The sequence below is a fragment of the Ovis aries genome, chromosome 8, assembly GCF_016772045.2.
Source record: "Ovis aries strain OAR_USU_Benz2616 breed Rambouillet chromosome 8, ARS-UI_Ramb_v3.0, whole genome shotgun sequence".
Lineage (NCBI taxonomy): Eukaryota > Metazoa > Chordata > Mammalia > Artiodactyla > Bovidae > Ovis > Ovis aries.
The window spans coordinates 79,552,446-79,574,471 of record NC_056061.1 but is presented as its reverse complement, the minus strand read 5'-3'; the positions used below and the strand labels follow the sequence as shown (position 1 = coordinate 79,574,471).

The 22,026-nt window shown below is 46.2% G+C and overlaps 1 protein-coding gene across 6 annotated transcripts in view; it reads right to left on the bottom strand.

Annotated features, from left to right (window-relative positions):
- Positions 1-22,026, bottom strand: part of TIAM2 (TIAM Rac1 associated GEF 2) — a 240,326-nt gene that overhangs the window by 38,250 nt on the left and 180,050 nt on the right. For 4 of the 6 annotated variants that reach the window (XM_060419854.1, XM_015097499.3, XM_042253662.2 and 1 more), the window contains one exon: positions 11,225-11,328. In XM_060419854.1, the coding sequence (XP_060275837.1) occupies positions 11,225-11,328 (104 nt within the window). Of the gene's footprint in view, positions 1-7,175; positions 7,260-11,224; positions 11,329-12,554; positions 12,874-22,026 lie in introns of those variants that run through there. The other 2 variants (XM_027972600.2, XM_042253663.1) reach the window with 2 other exon arrangements.

Genomic DNA, 22,026 nt, shown 5'->3' with positions numbered 1-22,026 from the left:
GACACTCGTGCACAACCAAAAGACAGAGATGGCGTGACTACTATTCACTGTAAATATACATTTCTGTATAACTGACTCACTTTGTGGTACACCTGAAACTCACACAGCACAGTAAATCAACTACCCTTCAATAACAAAACTTTTTTTTTAAGCCTCAGACATAGAAAATTTTTTTTAAATCTCACCTGCGATGACTGGGAACATCAGTCTTTCCATCTTGGAAAATCATCTATAAAATCATGACATTCAACATCTTGCGAGGCTACTAAGAGGCGAGCAAAGGATGCCTGGCCCCACCCTGATGCCCAGAGACCCCAGGCCATGTGGGGGGACAGGCAGGCTTCTCATCTGACTGTCCTTTATCTTATGGTTGCTGAACTGAGAAGGAAATGGATTCTAGTCTCCAAAGCCAGCTCAAAACAGCTGGAGAGGAGAAGACCGCAGGACTCCTCAAGCTGTGCAACACTGGTGGCTTCTAAGCAGCTGGCCTGAAACCCCCAGCCTGTGCAATGCCAGGCCAGGACTTGCTAAGCAATTGCTCAAAGAGTTTCCTCATCTGACATCTGTCTTCTGCAAACACTAGACAACTTAGGTGACAGTCAAGGAGTTGAGGGTGTGAAGGAAAGTGAGTCATGGGACCGAGGGAGGCACTGGAGGCTGAACAAATAAGAAGAGGGGGAAGGAGGTGGCGATGTACAAAAGAACGAGAGGGAGAAAGGACAGAAAGAACCGAGGGCCCGTGTAAAAACATACCTCCAGTTTTCTCCTGGCTCCTCTATTAGGGACAAATATATTTTTTTGACATTTAATATATTTTCATTTTGAAATAATGTGAGATTTGGGCTTCCCTGGTGACTCAGTACTAAAGAACCCACCTGCCAGTTTAGGAGAAGCAGGTTCAATCCCTAGGCCAGGAAGATCCTCTGGAGAAGGAAATGGTGACCCACTCCAGTATACTTGCCTGGGAAATCTCGTGGACAGAGGACCACGGGGTCACAAAGAGTAAGACCCAACTAGAGACTAAACAACAACACGCATGAGATTTACAAAAGAGTTGTCAAGGACAGAGTTTCTGTGTATCTTTCATTCCCTTTCCCCTGACGTTAACATCTTATATGACACGTACATTTTCTGCTGCCATGTTCCTCATGCTATTATCAAGAACAGCAGGAGGCTGGTTTACAAAATTAATAATCCCATCTTTGTTCGCAGCAGTTAGGAACCTGGGATGGAAGATGCCAAAGACACAAACATATGCTTGTGTGAAGGGCTCCCGGGCAGAGTCCCTCCCCAGCCCCTGACCTCCACGCCTTCAGCTGCACAGCCCCAAGGACATAGCAAAGAAATCTTCTCGAAGAAGAGAGCATGGGGGAAATTGCCAAATGATTCGAAACAATTTCTCAGAACTTTTTTTTTTTTTCTTTAGAGTGAAAGAGGTGACAACGTGGGGCTGGGACTTTTATCAAAAGGTGAGAAATCTGCTATGAGTGATGAAAGACACAAAAAAGCACTGAGACTCAAATACACTGTCCCTGACCCAGCACAATCAGAGTGTTCATCCAACCACCATCTCCACGTACACAGAACAAGAAAAGGACTAGCTCAGAGCTCTCAACAAGAGCTAACAGCTGAGAGCACCTTTGTGAAGGAGATTTAGTAAAGGGGTGAAAAAGCAGTGTGATGATACCCCATTCCTGGGATATATTAAAGATAAGATGGATAAAGATCCCCTGTGCCCAAACAGTGGCCAGTCAAAATTAGATGACAACTGCGGCTGTTATTCCTTCAAAAGAAAGGGAAGGAGAACGCAGCAGTTGCGACCAGCTCCCCTGCTGATGCAGAAGTGGCCGGGCTGAGCTACCCGATCCCCCCCCAAACTCAGCATGTAAACCACTGCCTCCCAGCCCCTCAAGACAGCTGTTCATTTTACAAAAATGAGTTTCACACAATTCTGCTTTGGAATCAAAATTTACATGCTTGTCCCCCCTCAACGTCACTTTTTTCCCCCACTAATTACAGAAAATAAAACTTTTTTTAAATGCTCCGACACCCAGCACACAACGTTACAGCTGGTGGGCATCTAGCAGCATCCACCCACCACCATCAACGTGGTCTCCTCATCTCAACCTAGCAATGCGTGCCGCCCAGGGAGGGGTGGTCATTCATCTGATGCGCCTCAGTCACTTAACACATTGAAAGACTAGAGCACTGAGAGCCAACCCCACACCACCCATCAGGCTTGAAGATAAAAACAAAGTTCAAGTGCCACTTGACGACACAGAGACAGTGCTTGTCTTATTGCAGGTACTTGATGTTTGATTCCGTAAAGTTCACCGTATTAAGTCAACAAGCTAGATGCCTCAGGGCTTCCTGGTAGCTGCCATGCAGGAGACATAGGTTCGATCCCTGGTCTGGGAAGACTCCACTTGCTGTGGGACAATTAAGGCCATGGGCCGCAACTAGTGAAGCCGGAGCACCCTAGAGCTGGTGCTCCACAGCAACAGCAGCCACTGGAGTGAGAAGCCCACGCCCCACAATGAAGAGTAGCCTCCTCTTGCTGTAACTAGAGGAGAGCCCAAGCAGCCGAGAAAACCCCAAATAAATCAATAAATGGAATCACAAACCCAGAGTTCATCAGTTCCTAAGCAGGGAATCCACAGATAAATGTCGTAAGATCAAGGAGCTCCCTGGAATCATGGGTGACTTTTTACATACGTATCTGTATGATATGCATTTTTCTATGATGCAATTTTCTAAGTGTCTATAGCTTTCAGCAGATTCTCCAATGGTCTGCTCTAAATAATTTCCTAAACAAAGTAAGAGAGGGAAAGCCTAGAGCGGATACGGGAATAAAGTCTCTGACGACGCCCCACCTTCACTTACCATTACCTTAAATAACATCAATAACTGTGTGCAAGACCGCAAGTCCCCAGTATTCAGTCTAAGTGGATTCTTCTAAAATGTCTTTTTCTTTTAAGCAGCTTTCTGTCTTCACAAGAAGAAAAGGCTGTCAAGTAGAAGACCGCTTTAGATCACATGTTTGGACAGAAAGACAGACCAGGATGAGTGTCAGGGACTACAGACGCCCGGAGCCAGGATGGGCCGCCAAGACGGACAGACCAGCCCCTCAGCTGCACAGACGCAGGCATGAGATGACTGGACTGAGGACAAAGGGACTTCAGTGTGAGACCACCCCACGTCCAGGAGGCTTCCGCTAAGAACCTACTAGCGGTGTTTATGGAGGTTAGGGGTTGGCCTGAGAAATTCAGACTCCCTCCCTTCTCTCCAAACAGCAAAGCTATACTCAAGTCTTCATAAGTCCTTGTCCAATCTGGGAGGCCGAGAAAGAAAGTAAAGATGGAGAAAAGTAGCTAAACACCAAGGAGGACGAGCTTCAGGGAGGCAACAATTGCTACAACTTCTCCCACGACCATATCCAAAAGCGCACGGCCCCTCCTCAACAAGCACAAACACAGGGAACTTGTTGCAGCCCTCCTGGACTTGTCCAGGAGCCAGGATCAAGGGAAAGACCTCGAGGAGCAGGCCGAGGGCCCTGTCCACTCCCGAGGTGGGGGTGGCCGGCAGGCTACTCTGTCTGCCTCGGAAGGACCAACACAGCCCTCTGCAATCTCACTGTGGAGAACACGGGAGCAAAATCACGGCCCTGCTGTTCCAAAGGGGAGGAGACGGAAGGAGGCGCCCGGACCAGAATCCAGGGTGGCTGGTCGGTCATCAGCCTAAGACCAGGCTGCCCGTCCCTGCGGCCTCTGTTGTCAGGGTCAACCCCGGGTGGCTGGGCCCTGGGGGGTCTTCAAGTCGCTCTCCTGTGAGTCATCACCCCGCAATGTGAGGCCGCATGTGTCATCACCCTGTCAGCCCGTGGATCCAGAGCCACATCCGCCTGGCAGGCCCGCCCGCGGGTGATTCAGCCACCGCCACCCCAGCCCCCTCCTCTCTCCTCTTCCTTGTGTGACTACAGATGCCTCACCATGACACCTTTTCTCTCTTTCCAGAAAAAAAAAAAAAAAGAAAAAAACAGGATGAAATGGGAGAGCCTGGAGGGGAGGAAGAAAGCAGGGGACAGAGGCGGGAGGAAGGGGAAGATGGGGGACAGCAGAGGAGCAAAGGGAGGCCCAGAGGGAAACTGAGTCAGAGCACCCATAGAGGCGCCCTCAACAATGCCAGGGCATGAGGGGGAGCGAGTGGGGGAGCCCTGCAGCTGCAGCTCCGCTGGGGCTCAGGGTCCCCACTCACAGATGGAACCAGGAAAGCAGGGGTGGCCCCAGGACTCCCCGAGCTGAGACCCACATCTTCAGGGGCCCCACACACCCTGCTGCCTGCACGTGGCGCCTCACCTCCCTTGTGAGCACAGAGCCCCAGGGTCGTGAAGTACCCCCCAGCCAGCTCACAGCATCTGGTGGGCCCCCCATCCCGGCCCAGGTTCCCAGCAGGGCGTTTGGGCCGCTGGGCACTGGTTGGGCATCCCCCAGCTGGAAGGAGTCTCTGGTTCCAGGTGGCCCACAGATGAGCCAGCAGTGACTGCCACTGGCCAAGGGGCTCTGTCCAGGGATGTGTTCCTGACACGGACCCTTTGAGGACCCCAGCCCACAGCCACGGGGAGGGGAAAGGAGAGGCCACCACCAGTGAGATCTCTTCGCCCACTGGACATGCCCTCCTGTCCTAGACTGGGCCAGACAGCAGCCCGCTCTGGGCACAACACTGCCCAGCTCATGGGCATCATCACTGTGCAATGCCCAGTGCCCGAGCATCGCCCCGGCACTGAGATCTGGTTACCTTTCTTCCTTGCCTTCTCTCCTTTGACACTGCGGGTGGCATCGAACCCGGTGGGACAGAGGGTATGAATGATCCGCGGCCACAAAGGGGTCAGCAATGTCCCTTCCAGCCACTCCCAGCAGAGACTCGGCATCTCCCAGGCATATCAGCCTGAATGATCAAGGACAGACCAAGAAGAGTGGGGAGCTAATATCCTGAAGCTAGGAAAATGGGAAATCCTCCCCCCACAAAAAAAAATCCAACAAACTACAAAGAGATCAAACAGCCTTGCAGAAGCCAATGAAAATGAACCCTAGTCATTTCAAACGAGTTCACCAACTTGCCACCAAGTGCCTGCTAAAAGGAAGCAGGTGTTAGAAATGCAGAATGATGCGCTTGAGGGCTGATGGGAAACTCAGCTCAACTTTGATCCTTCTCAGCCTGAGTCCTCAGTGTTCTCGGCGCCTCCCTCTGCCCTGAAGCTACGCTTCTCTTGCAAAGAGCGAACGGTTTACGAGACCCTCTGAGCATCTCACACTCACAGCTCACTCCTGCTAAGGATAAAGGCAAACCTAACATATACCATTTTCATTCAGTCACTTGAACAACCCTTTAGAAAAGGTCATCAATTCAAAACACTACCTAAGAAAATTAAGCTAAAGATGGGCAAGATCTGTCTCCATGCAGGTGACAAAGAGCAAACAGGACTCAAGGGTCAAGGCCCTTGGTTTCCCATTCTTTCTTATCTCATGGGACAGCTCAGCAGGCTTTGACCACAGACACTAACTTCAGGAAGACTTGGGAGGCAGCCCGGTGATACGTCTCGCATTAGATGAGTAGAATGGAAAAGCATTCAGAACATGTAAATATACAAACCAGTCGGGGAGGGGGACTGCTCGCCCAATAATCCCTCATGTCTGGGCTTCCAGTCATCTATGATCCTTTCTGCAACACAGGTTTGGGACTACTGTTATTTTTACTTACAGAGATGAAGACACACAGGCTTATTAGAAAGGCTGGGTACCTTGCCCCAAGGTACACTGTGGTGAAGCCTGGTGGCTCAGGACACAGATTCCAGTTTCCTACCATGAAATGAAGAGTTCTTTCCATTGTACCACTGCCTGTCTACCTGGAACTGAATCTCTGCGAAAGATAACTGTCTCACTAATTAGACCCCAATTCATTTCTCAGGGACCATTTTGCTTCAAAGATGCTACCTCTCTCTGTTCATCCTTCAGGGATTATGTCAGATGGCATGCCTTTAGACATTGGTGTGTTTAGTTTCTGAAAAAGGATCACAATTATATTACTCTGTTGAATAGCAGCCATGTGGAAAAACTATTTATAAATAAGTTCTATTTGCACTTGACTTTTTAACCAAAGCATCTTACAACCAGGAGATTCTGAAATAACACAGGATACTCAGAGAAAGGTAAAGAAGACATATAATTTAAAATGCTGGAAAACAAATCATGTGACCCACGAATCCTTTTCCTTTAGCTTCTTAGAGATGCAAGCTCTTAAAAGCAAATCATGTGAGAAACTCAAAAGGTTAAGCTAAATGGGCGAGCAGGCATTAAATATTAAATGCAAGTTAAGATCATGCCGGGTACCAAAACCTAATCATCAGTGCATCGCCGTTTTTCTACCTTGAAAAACGAAACAGGACACAATATAAACTAAAGCGATTAAATTGCAAAGAGTACAACACACAGTTGTCAGGGCTCTGTGTCTCCAGATTCTCAAAGCTCGCTGTTCTACCAAAACAACGCCTACAAACTGCAAAAATAATCACTGCCAAAGCTGCCCTAGGTGATTACATAAAATTCTTCTAAAAAGCTGAAAAAAATTATTTAATCATGAACAACAAAAGTAAAAATGCTGCTTACCTTGTAGAAAACAGGTTTCACCCTTGTGGGTTTTCTTTCACAGCATTAAGCCCAATACAAGTATCCACAATGCTCCAAGAAAATTTGACACAGCCTAAAATTATTTACTGTCTTCAAATTATCCTTCTCTCTTTTCAAACATCTTTTACAGAGCAAATATTCAAAATTTCCCTAGTTCTTTCTGATATCTTTATATTTCAAAAAGACAGGACTATTATTTCAGACATCCATTTAGAGACCTATGCAACCCTGGAAAGAGACAGGACAAATTGATAATGCCACCAAATAACGACTATGTGAGAATTCTCTTAACCTGAGCTATAAAGAGTGCTTTAAGATTACTGCCAGGATCCTTCTGGAAAGAAAGGCTTATCTTCTCTGCCTAACAGCCTTGAAACATTTCAGAGTAAAAATCAACTTTCAAGACAGAGAAAAGAAAACCATGCACCATGCACGCCTGCATCTGGATCCAGAATCCACATCCCTGAGAATCAGATCCCTCAGTTTACTTACGTGCTGTACACAGACAGGAAAAGTTCAGAGAAATCTGCTCCCTCTGGGAGCAACGATTCCATCTACAGTCGGCTGTTGGGAAGTGAGTATGACAAGCGTTCTCTCTCACTCTCATCCCCAGGCAGAGGGGAAAAAAAAAATCCCAAACTGTTCTTTCAAGTCACATTCACAAGGGCATCCTAGCGTCACCAAGCTCTTCCTCCAAGGCAGCCAAGGGGATGGGGGTGGCTGTGGATCTCTACCTCACGCCCCGAGCCCACCGGCTCTGGAAAGGTGCCAGGTCAGGACACATAGGGAGATGGTAGAACCACCAACCACCAGTGCTACATCTTCCCAGCCAGCTCAGAGGCAGCAAACCACACCAGCAGCCCTTCTGTGGGAACCGCTTTACACACCTCAAGTTCCCAGAACAAACCAGAAACTCCTTCAACCCCTTCACCCCCAAAGAAACTGTTTATTCCTTTCAAACTCCAAACTGTTTAATAGTGTGAGCTAATTGCTAACAATACTGGGGCGGGGGGGGGGGGAAGGCCCCCACACAGGGGAGGGTGGCAGGGGCAGACAAAGAGCCGTGACAGTAATAGGCGCCCTTGAGGAGAAAGAAGGCGATCAATTATAACCCATTTGCAGAAATTGCGGGGCTGTCAAAAGCCCTGCTTACAGCTGTGCTTCATCAAGCCAGGCTGTGCTTGATTTTCAAGGGAAATTATTCCTTATTCTCAAATCTAGTATACGGTGAGTAAAATACCCCCAACAGCCCAGGTTCAACCAGGGTCTTATCTGTACAGAAGTTAATGACCCCCGAGAGGGCTGATGGGCCAGCGTGGGAAGCCCAGGAAACAAGGAGGTCTCCCCTCTGGGGAGTGACCACCTCCTGTGGGCACCAGGGGACACTGCCAGGGCCATCACACACTGGACACACATCATCAAACTCCCAGATCACCATTTGAGAAACAGACAAGCACTGCTTTCAGATGTAACCCACTGTTTCCTAGGTGGCTAAAAGCAACAGAAATTTTATTTTTTAATTCTTCAGTTCAAAACTTCCTTTTCACTACCATCCATCACAGTGATCACTTCTGATGAGCACAGATTCTTCTCTGCCAAGGAACAAAGACTATGTAAACTCAGTAGCTGCAATGCAATTGCTAGAATGTTTTAAAAATGTACTGACATCCATTATTATTGGTAGATATCTTCAGATTTGAAAAAGATGAGATGATAACTGCTCTAGACTTGAGAGGAATTTGACAGCAAGTGCTTAACATGCTAATATTCTTTTTTAATATTTCCTTCTTCTGTATTCCTTGGCATTCCTTCGCTTTATCCTTTAATCATTTTAGCAATAAAAATGAGCTCAGAGGGCTCCAATTTCAAGCTGAACTGAATCTTTCACTCTTCTAAATTTTAACTGATGCCCCAATGTTCATTTTATAAACCTTTGCTTAGTTATGATAAGTACTGTTCAGTAATAGAAATGGAAATAGCCTCAACATGGTAACTTTCTGCAGATTTATTTGACTGAATCTTAACATAAAACTTGGAAAACCATTTCCTTAAGAACTGTAACATGGAACTCAGATTATAGCAGAGCGGAAACCATTATCCCTAACGGCATTAATGACTCTCCCCCAACCCCAAGCTGCCACTCTGTGCCAGTGCCCCCAGGCACACGATCTTAGACAGCCTAGCTTCCTGAGGGTTTCCTTAGCATTTGCCTTGTTTAGAAAATGTGAGAGAGATTTCCCCAGAGGTACAATGGATGAGAATCTGTCTGCCAACGCAGGGGACACAGGTTCGATCCCTGGTCTGGGAAGATTCTACGTGCCATGGAAAAACTGAGCCTCTGTGCCGCAACTACCTAAGCCCACGCACCTCGAGCCCCAGCTCCGCAACGAGAGGCCACTGCACAGAGAAGCCCACGCACCACAATAAAGAGCAGCCCCTACTCGCCACAACTAGAGAAAGCCCACATGCTGCAACCGTGACACAGCACAGCCAAGCATAAATTAATTTTTCTTTAAATTTAAGACAGTGCAGCCAAACACATCCATCTGATGCTCTAGGATCCACTGCGTCATACACACACACACACACACACACACACACACGACGAATCTGAGCTATAACATTGGGTTTGCAAAAGTAAATAACCAACCGGAGTTGGAACAGAGCAGAAAGACTAAAAATCCATATGACTTCAGTTTAGTAAAAGAAACTACCTCCTGGGTATAACCAGACCAGTGAAAGCAGTTGAGTAATTGGTTTGCATGAGGCATTGGGAAGAAAGAGAAGGGAGATTTTGGAGGAAGTGGATAGGGAATGGGGTAGGAAGAGGAATTCAGGGGGTGAGAAAGCAAAACAGGGAAGAGAGGTAAGGACCAGGTGCCAGCAGCCACTAGAATCGGCCCTGAAGCTGGCAAGCTCGTCCCCATCCCTCGCCCCACAACCAAGGCCACCAGCCACCCCAGGCTGGGCCACTGGCCATGATGAAGGGACCAGCTCCTGGCAGCATTAGTTTAAACCCAACGGGGTGTGGCCAGGCTGTACATTTTATTCAAATGCCTGTGATGGTTTATATTTTCTCCATTCTTGCTTTGTATTTAAGATGAAAGTGAGAGAGAGAAAACATGAATAATCTCAAAGTCAGTTAAAACTGGACTCGGTACTAAAAGACATCATGTCAGACAGACCATTCCTGAAAGGAGAGCTGACTGTTGCTGCTGCTGCTGCTAAGTCGCTTCAGTCATGTCCGACTCTGTGCGACCCCATAGACAGCAGCCCACCAGGCTCCTCCATCCCTGGAATTCTCCAGGCAAGAACACTAGAATGGGTTGTCATTTCCTTCTCCAACGCACGAAAGTGAAAAGTGAAAGTGAAGTCAGTCAGTTGTGTCTGACTCTTCATAACCCGATGGACCGCAGCCTACCAGGCTCCTCTGTCCATGGGATTTGCCAGGCAAGAGTACTGGAGTGGGGTGCCACTGCCTTCTCCAGAGAGCTAAGAACAGTTAAAAATGCAGGAAAGGAATGTGACAAGCGTTGGTGAGAATGTGGAAAAATAGGAGCCGTCGTACATTGCTGGTGGGAATGGGAAGCGGGTGCAGAGCGGTCTGGGCGCAACAGTTGGACTGTTCCGCAGAAAGCTAAACAGAGAATTACCACATGACCCAGCAATTCCACTCCAAGCGGCATACCCAAAAGAAGAGAGAACAAGCTCTGAAACAGGTATCTGCATGGCAGTGTCACTGCAGCATTACTCACAACAGCCTAAGGGTGATCCAATCAGTAGACGAGTGGATAAACAAAACGTAGGATACACATTCAATGGAATATCAACCAGTCATAAAAGGAGTAATGTTCCGATACAGGCTACCACATGGAGGAATCCCAAAAACATTACGAAGAAACAAAAGGACAAATAATATACGACCACACTTCTATGTGGTAACCAGAACAGGCAAATGAGAAAGTATAATAGGGGTTACCGTGGGATCAGTGGGTGGGATCAATAGGCGGTTACTGTCTAAGAGGTACAGCGTTTCTACCTGGCAGGATGGGAAAGATCTGGAAATGGTGATGGCTTACAAGACACGGTGAATGCACTTACTGCCACTGCCACACACTTCAAAACGGCTACGACAGGAAACTGTATGTTTTGTGTATTCTACCACAACAAAAAGACAACATCCTTAAAATAATCTTCAGCAAAATAAAAGCAGTAAAGGAAAATTGTAGTAATTTAATGTGACCTTCAGAATACCTGAACACAGATTCTCCTTGCCAAACCACCCTAATGTATGAATGGCCACACTTGCCCTGCTCTTCAGTGGCATGTCAGAGGTCATACAGGAGGTCGGGCCAGAGTCAAGGGTTCCTACTAGGACTTCACTTTCAATAAAGAAGGAAACTATTTTCTTAAAAAAAAGTGTGTTGGCCATTGGACCTAGAGGTAGGATAACTCCATCTTTTTTTCCCCCACCTCAGATGCAGGCAGGAATTAACACTTGCCTGCTACGTCCTTCTTTAAGATCTGGGACAGAGTCTTACCCTGAATGTCTGCTCCTTCTTCTCCCGGTGGGAAACCTGATCCAGTGTGCCATCAGTCTGACTCCTTTTCAGGCCAGTTGTGACATCAGGGACATTGCTGAAATCTGCATGAAAAGTGACAAAAACATAGGCAAGTTTGGCCATCTGCACAGAATAGTAGTAACTAGCTTAAAGGCTCAGATAGAAAAAGAGAGCAAAGGAAAAAATTAAAACCTAGAAGGCAGGACATCATGGTCCTCAGTGATATGGTAGTTAGCATATGCACAGCTGGGCTTCTGAAATAGACCTGGGCCCTGGCTAATGGAAGCAGCAACATCTTACCGTTTGGTCAAAGAAGGCCAATGACCAATCAAAACAATCACTTAAATGCCTGGCTGGTTTTGTCAAACTTGACTGTTGTGCAAACTTCACTAAATACTTTATATAAAGTGTTGGTCACTTCCCTTTATTTTTGGCTAAGTGATGGTAAAGGATACCTGGGCAAACGAGGGATGTAGCACCGTAGAGTCTTATTACAACCCACAACCTGCTCATTTGCAAGCATAATTGTTCTTTTTCTGGCATCAACCACCATTGCAATGTAAACTGAAAGTCCCAAGAAGAACAGCAAACTTTGTTAACTTCCAGAGTTAAGGTTAAGAAATAATATGAAAGGTTAAGAAATGATATAAAAGGTTAAGCAGAGCATGTGATTTTCCAATCTGTACTTATACATGTACACTATTTTCAACAGTTCTTTCCAGGGGTTCTCAAATTAAACTCAAGAAAGATGAAACGACCAGCTTCTATCAAAACCACACACAGGTTTTCATTCTAAGTTTTGTATTTAGACTTTCTCCTCAAGTAGGCAAAACCAGATGGTTTCTGATTCCAGTTAACTATAACAAGCCATCAATCGCATACCTGTCTGAGGTGATCTAGGCAGAAAAGACAGGGACAGACACTGGCAAACCATCCAGCATGTGGAGGGCAAGGATAGTGGTCTCTAGTAGACCTTTAGAAGCTATGGGAGCCCTAGGAGGTTGATGGAACTCATGGACAGAAATGCTGGTCCATGATCCAGGCTGGTATTACCAATCACTACACAACAAGAGACCTAAAGAAAATGTCTTAATGGTCTACAGAATTCTAGAGCTCTTATTTCTTCTTCCTTTTACTTCTTCCAACACCCTGACCCCACCCAGAAAAGGACCACAATTTGTCTAAGCCACACTTCATTGTTGTTGGCTGTAGAGTAAGTTAGCCCCATAACGCAGTGCTGATCACAAAAGCATGAGCCATCCCCAAGCAAATTTCAGGAAGCAACGACAGATGGGGATGCCGAACTCACCTCTCCAGGCCCCTAAGACCACACCAGAGAACAGTCCACTCGCCAACAGGCTGAGCACATGAGAAGCAAGGTCAGACTCTAGACCAATGACGCACCACTGGTCCTCCACCACTGAGGCTGCTACATGCACCTCTGTGTAAGGAAGACCAACCAACAGAAAACAGGCAACACTCCTACTGTATTCGGCACAAACGCACCTCTTCATCCACGCATTCAATATGCACTTTCTGACAACAGGCTCTTTTCCAGGCACTGTGCAAGGTGCTGGATATACAAAGATGATGAGACGCAGTCCCTGCTCTCAGGATGTGCTTCTGGTACCGGAGGCAGGAGACAGAAACACAAGCACAGCAAACTACCAGAGATGACGTGAGAAGAAGCCACACGGGGCTGAATAGGGCCACTCTGGGAGGAAGTTAATTCTCCCTGGGGCCCTAACAGCGTTCAGAGCAAAGCAGACACTTCAGCAAAGTCTTCAGCGGAGGGTAGTGGGGGCGGGGGAGGGGAAGGTAGCCCAAGGGTGGAGGAATTGATGGAAGGCAGGACTTGGGCAGAAAAACAGGCCAGAAGTCACAGCAACAGTGAGGGAACGAGGAAGAAGAATCCAAATGAATGCAGAATAGCATGAACACACAGAAGTCAAGTGAACACAGAGAGTCTGTGCAGATCAACTCCACGGGTCTCCTCTTCGACACCTATTTCATGTAAGGATATGCAGACAAGGAAGGCATGAAGGCAGAGTGTGGCTTTCATGTCTCAGGTGACAGAATGGATGGGCACAGGATGGAGCAGGAGTGGGCAACCCAAGACTGGCTTTGCCAGAGCTGAATCTGAGATGCACATGGACCATCCAATGCAACACTCCCAGGTGTCTGGTAGTGCAAGAAAGGTCTGCACAGGAAGGTGGCTTTGGAGCCATCATCATGTACATGGCCGTGAAACCACAGGGATGGATGGTGCTCCCCGGGGAGAATGTGCAGAGTGGGACAAGAACAGGACCAAGGAGAGAACCCTGGAACCACCAAGGCACTGTGCACAGGGGAGGAGAACTCTTTCTTTAGAGAGAAGACACAGAGAAGTACAAGGGAATCAAGAGCAATGTCACAGACGCCATGAGATAAAAATGTACATTACCTAGGCAACAGAGTCAAATTTGCTTTATGTCTGCCTTTATCTTAAAAATACAAAGCTCCAATATTTCCAAAGAGTTGTATTAAATACAGGATACACAATCAATGCATTTATCCATGATGACGATTTCTACAGCACCTACTCTGTGTCAGGTATGCACTAAGTTCTGGGGACACAAAGATGAAGGTGACCTCAAGTCCCCTGAAGATCTCAAGAGACATCATGGCCACAAGGAGCCTTGGAGCCCCAAGGCACCAGATGGATGCTGGAGAAAATAACACGGCTGATGTCAAAAGCGGGTGCCAAGTTTGAGTTCTGAGTCATCTCTTCAACATAGTCACAAAATTTTGGAACTTAGATGCTGGAAACTCCCAGAGCCACCTTTTATCTCTTACAAAGGCAAAGTGCTTACCTGCTAACAGAACATATTTCATGCCCTTCCTCTCCAAACCCAGCCCATCCCAGGACAAAAGATTTTACTATGAATCAGAAAGGAGCTGCTTAATTGCATGGAGCCCCTGGGTGCAGCTGCCATCCTCTCTGAGGCATCACAGGATCCAGTTCCCACCAAGGCTGGACCCTGGGATCCAAGAGGAGGACACAGCTCTACCAAGACAGGAAGTCTTGGAGCTGTTCTGCTGCCCAAATTGCAAGAGGGTGACTGGTATCTGGATCCACAGAATCTCTGGGGTGACTGACTCCTTCTCCAGCCCCTTAGCAATGCACCAGCTCTGTCCTGGAGGTGACAAAGCACGAGGAAGCCCAGCTTGACAGTATCCTCCACCTTGGATCTGGGTCCAGGAGCCTCAGATTTCAACTGAACCTGCATCCCTGTTTGTAAAGAAAAGCAGCATGCCCTTGGTATTCTGACTAGAGGAGAAATGAGAACAATGTAGGTTCTGGGAGAAGAGCAAACTGGCTAAAAAGAAGTGTAGGCCGGTACAATTCGAACGCTTATTTACAAAGCAGTTTTAAACAGGCACCGCGCTGACATCCTGTCCTGGGTGCCAAATGCCTATGTATAGCCCCACTTACACTCTGCCCACGGCCTGAGCACCAGCTGCTAAAGTGAGTAAATATATCCTTTCCCTCCCAGCCAAAAATGGGCTCCCCACCTTGGAGAGCCTCAGTGCAGTCCTGCCCCCTTGACACTGTGTTGGACCACTGGATCCCTATCACAGAACCCCAAGCACATGCTTTCTGCCCACTCCAGGCTCTGCCACTGCAGAACAGATGTTCAGATGCACTGCAGAAGAGTCCTTAGCCAATGTGGTTGTAAACAATGAAAAATAACCAAGCTGCAAATTTAAGTCAAGACATTTATTTATAACCGGTAAATACACTCTTGTTTTTCTCACCTTATTCCCTGTGGAAATTAATAATTTGGTATGAGGTCCAGCAATTCAAAATATCTAACATCTGGTGCTGGAGAAACCTCTTGAGAGTCCCTTGGACAGCAAGGAGATCAAACCAGTCAATCCTAAAGGAAATCAACCCTGACTATTCATTGGAAGAAATGATGCTGAAGCTCCAATATTTTGGCCATCTGATGAGAAGGAGGCGACCCACTGGAAAAGACCCCGATACTGGGAAAGATTGAAGGCAGGAGGAGAAGTGGACAAGAGAGGATGAGATGACTGGATGGCATGACTGACTGAATGGATGTGAGTTTGTGCAAATTCCGGGAAATAGTGAAGGACAGAGAAGCTTGGCATGCTGCAGTCCCTGGGGTCACAAAGAGTCAGACATGACTTTGTGACTAAACATCTAATTGGCTGACATGAGCTTCTGCTCAACGGTGAGCAGAGATGTCTCAAGTCTTAGGCTCCATTCCTCCATGTGGACCATGAATTCCATTTATTCATTCCCTGGTCAGATGGGCACTGCATGCTCATAGCACACCAGGAACTATGTCAGGTGTGGCACACAAGCCCAGCCTCAGACATCTCTCCCTCTTAAAAACACACATTTTTGGAGAGTAATGACATCCTGGGCAGGCTATACCGGGCACTGACTGTCCCCTGCTTTCTTGCACTATCATGTCTGTGGGGGACTGAGGGAAACATGGGACTTCAGGTGTGAGACCCCTGGAAACACAGTGTCTTCCAGTTCTGAGCATCAGTACAGACCCCACAGGTATCACAGTCAGCCAAGTAACTGGCAACCCCAAACTACAATAAAGGGCAAAAACCTGTGTTCAGTAACATCCTGGGTATCAACTTAAAATCAGAAACGTTAGGGCTTCCCTGGTGGCTCAATGGTGAAGAGTCTACCTGCCAGGGCAGGAGAAAGGGGTTTGATCCCTGGTCCAGGAAGATTCCACATGCCGTAGAGCAACTAAGCTTGTGCGCCATAACTACTGAGCCTCTGTTCTAGAGTCCAAGAACCACAACTACTGAGCCCACGTGTTGCAACTACTGTAGCCTGAACGCGCTCGAGCCTGTGCTCTGCAACAAGAAAAGACACAGCCGTGAGAAGCTCACGCACCACCACTAGAGAGTAGCCCCCACTCGCTGCAACTAGAGAAGAGACTGTGCGGCAATGAAGACCCAGCACAGCCAATACACAAATTATTTTAGAAAACAGAAACATCAGAATAAATGTTAAAGTTAAGGTCGCTTCGCCCACTTGGCTTGTAACGTGAATTCCAAGTTTACGTTTCCATCACTTCCAAATCGAGTTCAACAGTTCATATGTAGGAGTGTGGGCTTGGCCATTCATTTCCCCTGGGCCCGTAAGGAGCAATAGGCTCTCCGGGTACTGACTCTGATGTGCACAAGGGGACTCTCAGGAAACAGGTGGCACCGGGGGCCAGGAGGAGGGCTTGGGGGTCTTGTGGGGGGTTGGGGGTGGTCCCTGCCAATCTCTCCTGCTGCTTACTCCCTCCAGGAACCTTCACTCTGCTCAGCCAGCAACCAGGATGTCAGCTCATATGACTGATGCCTCCCCACCAGCCTGGTCTTGCCAGCTGCCTCCTCCTTACCCAGGCAACAAGTTCCTCCCAGTCTCTGACACCCACCCAGGTGGCTGTCAGCAGCGCCCAGAGACACCCGGCGGCACCCGGCTGTAGGAGGGTGGGCGAGGTGCTCTGCCCAGGCCTCAGCTGGTTCCCAGAAAAGAGAGAGACAGAAAGTCTGAGCAGGCCACCTGCATTCTCAGGAACAGCAACTCTAAGAGGAATTGAGTTAAAACTCAGTATTATATCAATCCCAAGGCCAGAAATAAACTCACATGAGAGGAGAACATTTGTTTTCCCCTGTTTAATACAATAAGACTTAAAAAAAGAAAAAAAAAAAGAAAGAATGGTAGTCATAGCATCAAGACAAGCTATGCTTTGGTTTGTGGGCTGAGGAGTGATGTGAAGGAGATTGAAAGGATAAGCAATGAGAATGGGAATTATTTCGAAACTGTGCTTTTTGTGCTTGAAAGCATACTATACACTGATTCTCATTCCTCAAGCTCCAAAGCCCCTCTTTTGATAATACACACTTTAACTATATTGAAATAAAATTCTCTAACATAGGCTACCCCCACATCTAATTTCACAAAAAAATAATACATGCCTTAATAGTAACATAAGTAATTCCCTGGTGGCTCAGTGGTTAGGACTGTGTGCTTCCACTGCCCAAGGGTGTGGGTTCAATTCCCGGTCAGGGCCTAAGATCCCAGAAGCTACTCAGTAAGGCCAATAACAACAACAACAACAAAGGAAATTCCCTGGTGGTCCAGTGGTTAAGAATCTTCCTTCCAATGCAGGGAATGCAGGTTCGATCCCTGCTTGGGGAACGAAGATCCCACATATGTGTGTGCATGCTAAGTCACTTTAGTTGCATCCAGCTCTTTGGGACCCCATGGACTGCAGCCCGCCAGGCTTCTCTATCCATGGGACTCTCCAGGCAAGAATACTAGAGTGGTTTGCCATGTCCTCCTCCAGGGGATCTTCCTGGTCCAGTGATGGAACCTGCGTCTCTTCTGCCTCCTGCATTGGCAAGTGCGTTCTTTACCACTAGCAACACCTGGGAAACCCAAGGTCCCACATGCCATGGGGCAACTAAGCCCCCATGCCACCCAGTGGGGGGAAAAAAATCCACCACAGGGGAAAAAAATTAATGGAAAGTAACATAATTTTGTTTAAATACATGTCTCAATATGTAAATGCTTGGACACAACCATTCTAGTAGCTGTGATGAAGCTGTGAGAAGCCTGCCCACAGAGATTCACAGGGAACGTCTCCACTTCACCCAAGACCAATGGCAGCATGTCTTGGTAGAGATTTAAATGCCTGTAGGGCACTGCCAACTAGATTCCTCTAGCTGTGGTATGGGGGTTTAGTTGTCCCATGGCATTTGGGACCTTGGGCTTCCTGGGCGGTGCTAGTGGTAAAGAACCCACTTGTCAATGCAGGAGATGTAAGAGACAGAGGTCCCATCCTCAGGTCTGGAAGATCCCCTGGAGGGCATGGCAAACCGTTCCAGTATTCTCGCCTGGAGAATCCCATGGACCTGATTTTTCCAAGCGGGCAAAAACTCTTGACAAAGTTCTGAACAAAACAAAGGTCAAACTTCCCTTGATGTACTGAGGTGTTGCACTCCTAGAAAACTCAAAGTACCCACAGTACCCTATAGCTGTGGGGAAGAAATACTTTGTGTCCATTTGTAAAATGGACCTGGTTCATGTGGTTCTCACCATGTGAACGTCCAGGAGCTCGTCTCTGCAGAGGGAGTGGCTGATCTGAACAGGCAGGACATCCCGTACCATGACCCCAAGCAGTAAAAAGCACCTTCCTCCAGTTCATATGAAAACCAAAAACAGACCCATAAGCTTGCAAAATATCACTGATGGGCAGCACCTTGATGGCTGAGAATTGCCCCTGCTTCTCTCCATGCCTGGGACTTCAACTTCACCCCTGGGAGGGTCAGTGACATCAGAGAACATCACCTATACCGAAAAGCACACAGTCCACAGCCAGGGCAAAGGGAATGCTAGCTTCTCATCTCCTTAAGAAAGAGGACATACACACACTAGAGCAATTTAAAGGACAGCACTCTGATAAATAATGTAGAATATTTAACTGGGATTTTCATCTTGGGATCAAAAATGTCTTGTTTGATTAATCATTACCCCTTCGACTAGCTCTGAGTTGAAAACTACAGAACGATAATCTTCTATGAAGATGATGAAAAGAAAAATCTAAAAATAATATCAAAGAAGTTACAAGTAAATAATAAATGGTTTAATCAAGTTTTCAACCACAGAATCTCCTGTGGCATGAAAGTTGTACATCCTTGACATATAACAAGTTTATCTCTACATTCATCCCTCAGTATCAGAGGGGGGCCAGTTCTAGGACCCTCAAGGAAATCAAATTCGAGGATGTTCAAGTCCTTTACAGCACAGAATAGTATTTTCCATCCATGGTTGATTAAATCCGAGGATGCAGAACTTACAAATAAAAAGGGCCAACTGTAGTTAAGTTCAGGTAACACAATTTGGTCTACAGACACACCACCCATAATGTGCTTGATCTTGTCAGATATACAGCTTGTATAACTTATATTCTTAATCTACTCAATTTATTCAGTTTCTCAGAATTTCTACTCTGTAATTTCATAAATGAACAGCTTATAAAGAATCAATGAATTTTACATCTGAAAAGAATCTTAGAAAGTATCCAATTTCTTCATCTTATCTTCGTCTTATCCTGTATCTTGTTATTTAAAACACCATGAGTGCCTACCATTTTAAGAAAAGGTAAAGATTTTGGTAAATGAAAACTGCCAGTAGACAGAAACAGCATTTTGTAAATTCAAAATTACAGTATTTTTTCAGTTCTCCAAGCTTCACCCACCATATAAAATTCTAAACTAATGTTTTCAACACACATTGAGCACTGACTTCATTTGCACAGAAAAGCTTAACGTCTCTCAATTTTTAATTTCAGCTTGCAAGCTTTGTATACCATTCATCATTTTTAATTAACTCAGATTTCCCTACATTTTTCTCATGCTTTTAGTTAAAAATGCAATGGTTTGCGACATCTTTCATTAATGATATTGGCTATGCACTGTCATTCGGGCAAATATTAATTGTCATCGATCAGTGAAAGACAATGAAACCAAACCATTTAAATAAAAAACAGAAGGACTATTCAGTGAGAGAAAAAAATAGCTATATTTGTTGACTACATTCAAAGGCTAGTCAAGTCCTAACCTGCACCATTAACAAACAGATCACTATTACTTTATGTTCTTCTGACAAAGATAAAAAATAATCTACTTTTCAGAAGGTATCTGGGACTCTACATTTCTTGTTATTATTCTTGTGTCAAGGAAATTCAAGGCAGCAGTTTGAATATCATCATTAAGCTTGTAGAGAGGGAAATTCTATCATAACAGAAATGCCATCCAGAAAAATGCAATTTCACAAATCTTCCAAGTGCACTTGACCTCAGGTCATCCAATTGGTGACGTTCTTGACAATGCAAGGTCTCTGGCGATAAACAAGAGAGAAGTAAATACTGGTACTAAATGTTTCTTAATAGCAGGCTGCCATGATTTGATTCAATTATCTTGTGATAAATATTCTCAGCGTCTGAAAGGACATTTACAGGAACAGGACTGTGGCGGATGTTTCCAAGGCAGGCATGTGCTGCAGGCCATCTCCATGAGCATTACATTACAATGGGGTGGCTTCGGAGGCCTTCCTGGAGGAGGGGGAAGGAAAGCAAGTGCACCCACGCTCTGGTGTTCCAGGAGGCTATGGCTGGGGGTGGGGGTGGGGGTGGGGGCCCTTCCATGGCACATTATCCAGGTCCCTGATGGAAAGTACAAAGTCCATAGTAACAGGATCTTCAGCCAGAGTTTTTGTTCCACCAGAACCTGATCCCTGCAGAGCTGGGAGGACCACCCAGATGTCCCAGTCATATTCAGAGGCATGTAACAGACACCAGCATTTCTGACACTTAAAGAACTTTGATAAAGAAGTATGTAAGTTCAAAACCCTGACAAGCTATCTAGCTGGAATTCTATTCAAGACCCTGAGGACTTCCCCAGTGGTCCAGTGGTTAAGAAGTCACCTGCCAAGGCAGGTAACACGGGTCTGATCTCTAGTCTGGGGAGATTCCACATGCCATGGGGCAACAAAGCCCACGTACCCTACAACTACTGAAACCTGAGCGCCGTAGAACTTGTGCTCTGCAACAAGAGAAGCCGCTGCAGTGAGAAGCCCGAGCAACTGGCGAGTAGTCCCCACTTGCTGCAACTAGATAAAGCCCATGCGAAGCAACAAAGACCCAGGGCGACCACAAATAAATAATTTACAAACTTAAAGACCTGAAGGAGAATCCTAACAACAAATTACAAGTTTCTACTGGGGGATGTGCTGTAAGAAAAAGGAAACCTGTAGATCACCTACTGTATGGCGGGATTAAAGAGGGTAAAAAAAGAGCATTATTCAGCCATAAAAAAGATGAATGAATGAAGTACTGCTTCATGCAACAACATGGATAAAGCTAGAAAACATCACGCTAAACAAAAGGCAGACACAACAGGCTACATATGGTACAATTCCATTTCTGTGAAACAGCAGAACAGGCAAGTCCATGGAAACAGAAAGCAGAGAAGCAATTGTCGGGGGCTGGGAGGAGCAGAGAGGGGAGGAGACTGCTGATGGGCACAAGAGTTTCTTTTCTTTCCTTTTTTTTTTTTATCGTGATGATGAAAATGTTCTGGAATTAGATAGTGGTGACAGTTGCAGAGCCTTGTCAATATATTAAAAATCACTGATCTGTACACTTTCAGAGCTGACTTTTATGGTATATGAATTATACTTAACTTTTTTAAAAGGTAAAAATGTCAGTGCAGATTTTACAGGAGAGAAGTTACAAGAAAACGCCACCATAAGTAGGTTTCAAAGAACTGTGTCACACAAAACATACACTTGCATTGCTACACGGTGAATGAAAATCAGTGTGAATTATAAGAGAGAGAGAAAGGGAGAGAAATAGGAAGGAAGGAAGAAAAGTGTAAGAACAAAAATTAGTAAGATGATTACTAAACCATCGAGCTTTCCTTGCACTGAACAAGCCCAAATGATCACAAGGCAGTTAATTCCTAATTGCAAGCCCCAGCCCCTGGATAAGAACCCAGATAAGGAGGCAAAGGCCGTTATCAATCCAGTTACATCTAAATTTGCTTTACTGCAGGATATATTATTATTGGGTTTTATTCCATGTGTGTTAATAGAGGAGTATTTAAAAGGTGGGGGAGGGAAGTGGTTAAAATCCTGTTCCCCTACATGGAGGGAAAAAACAAGAAGAAACAGTTCTCTCCCAAGGTCACTG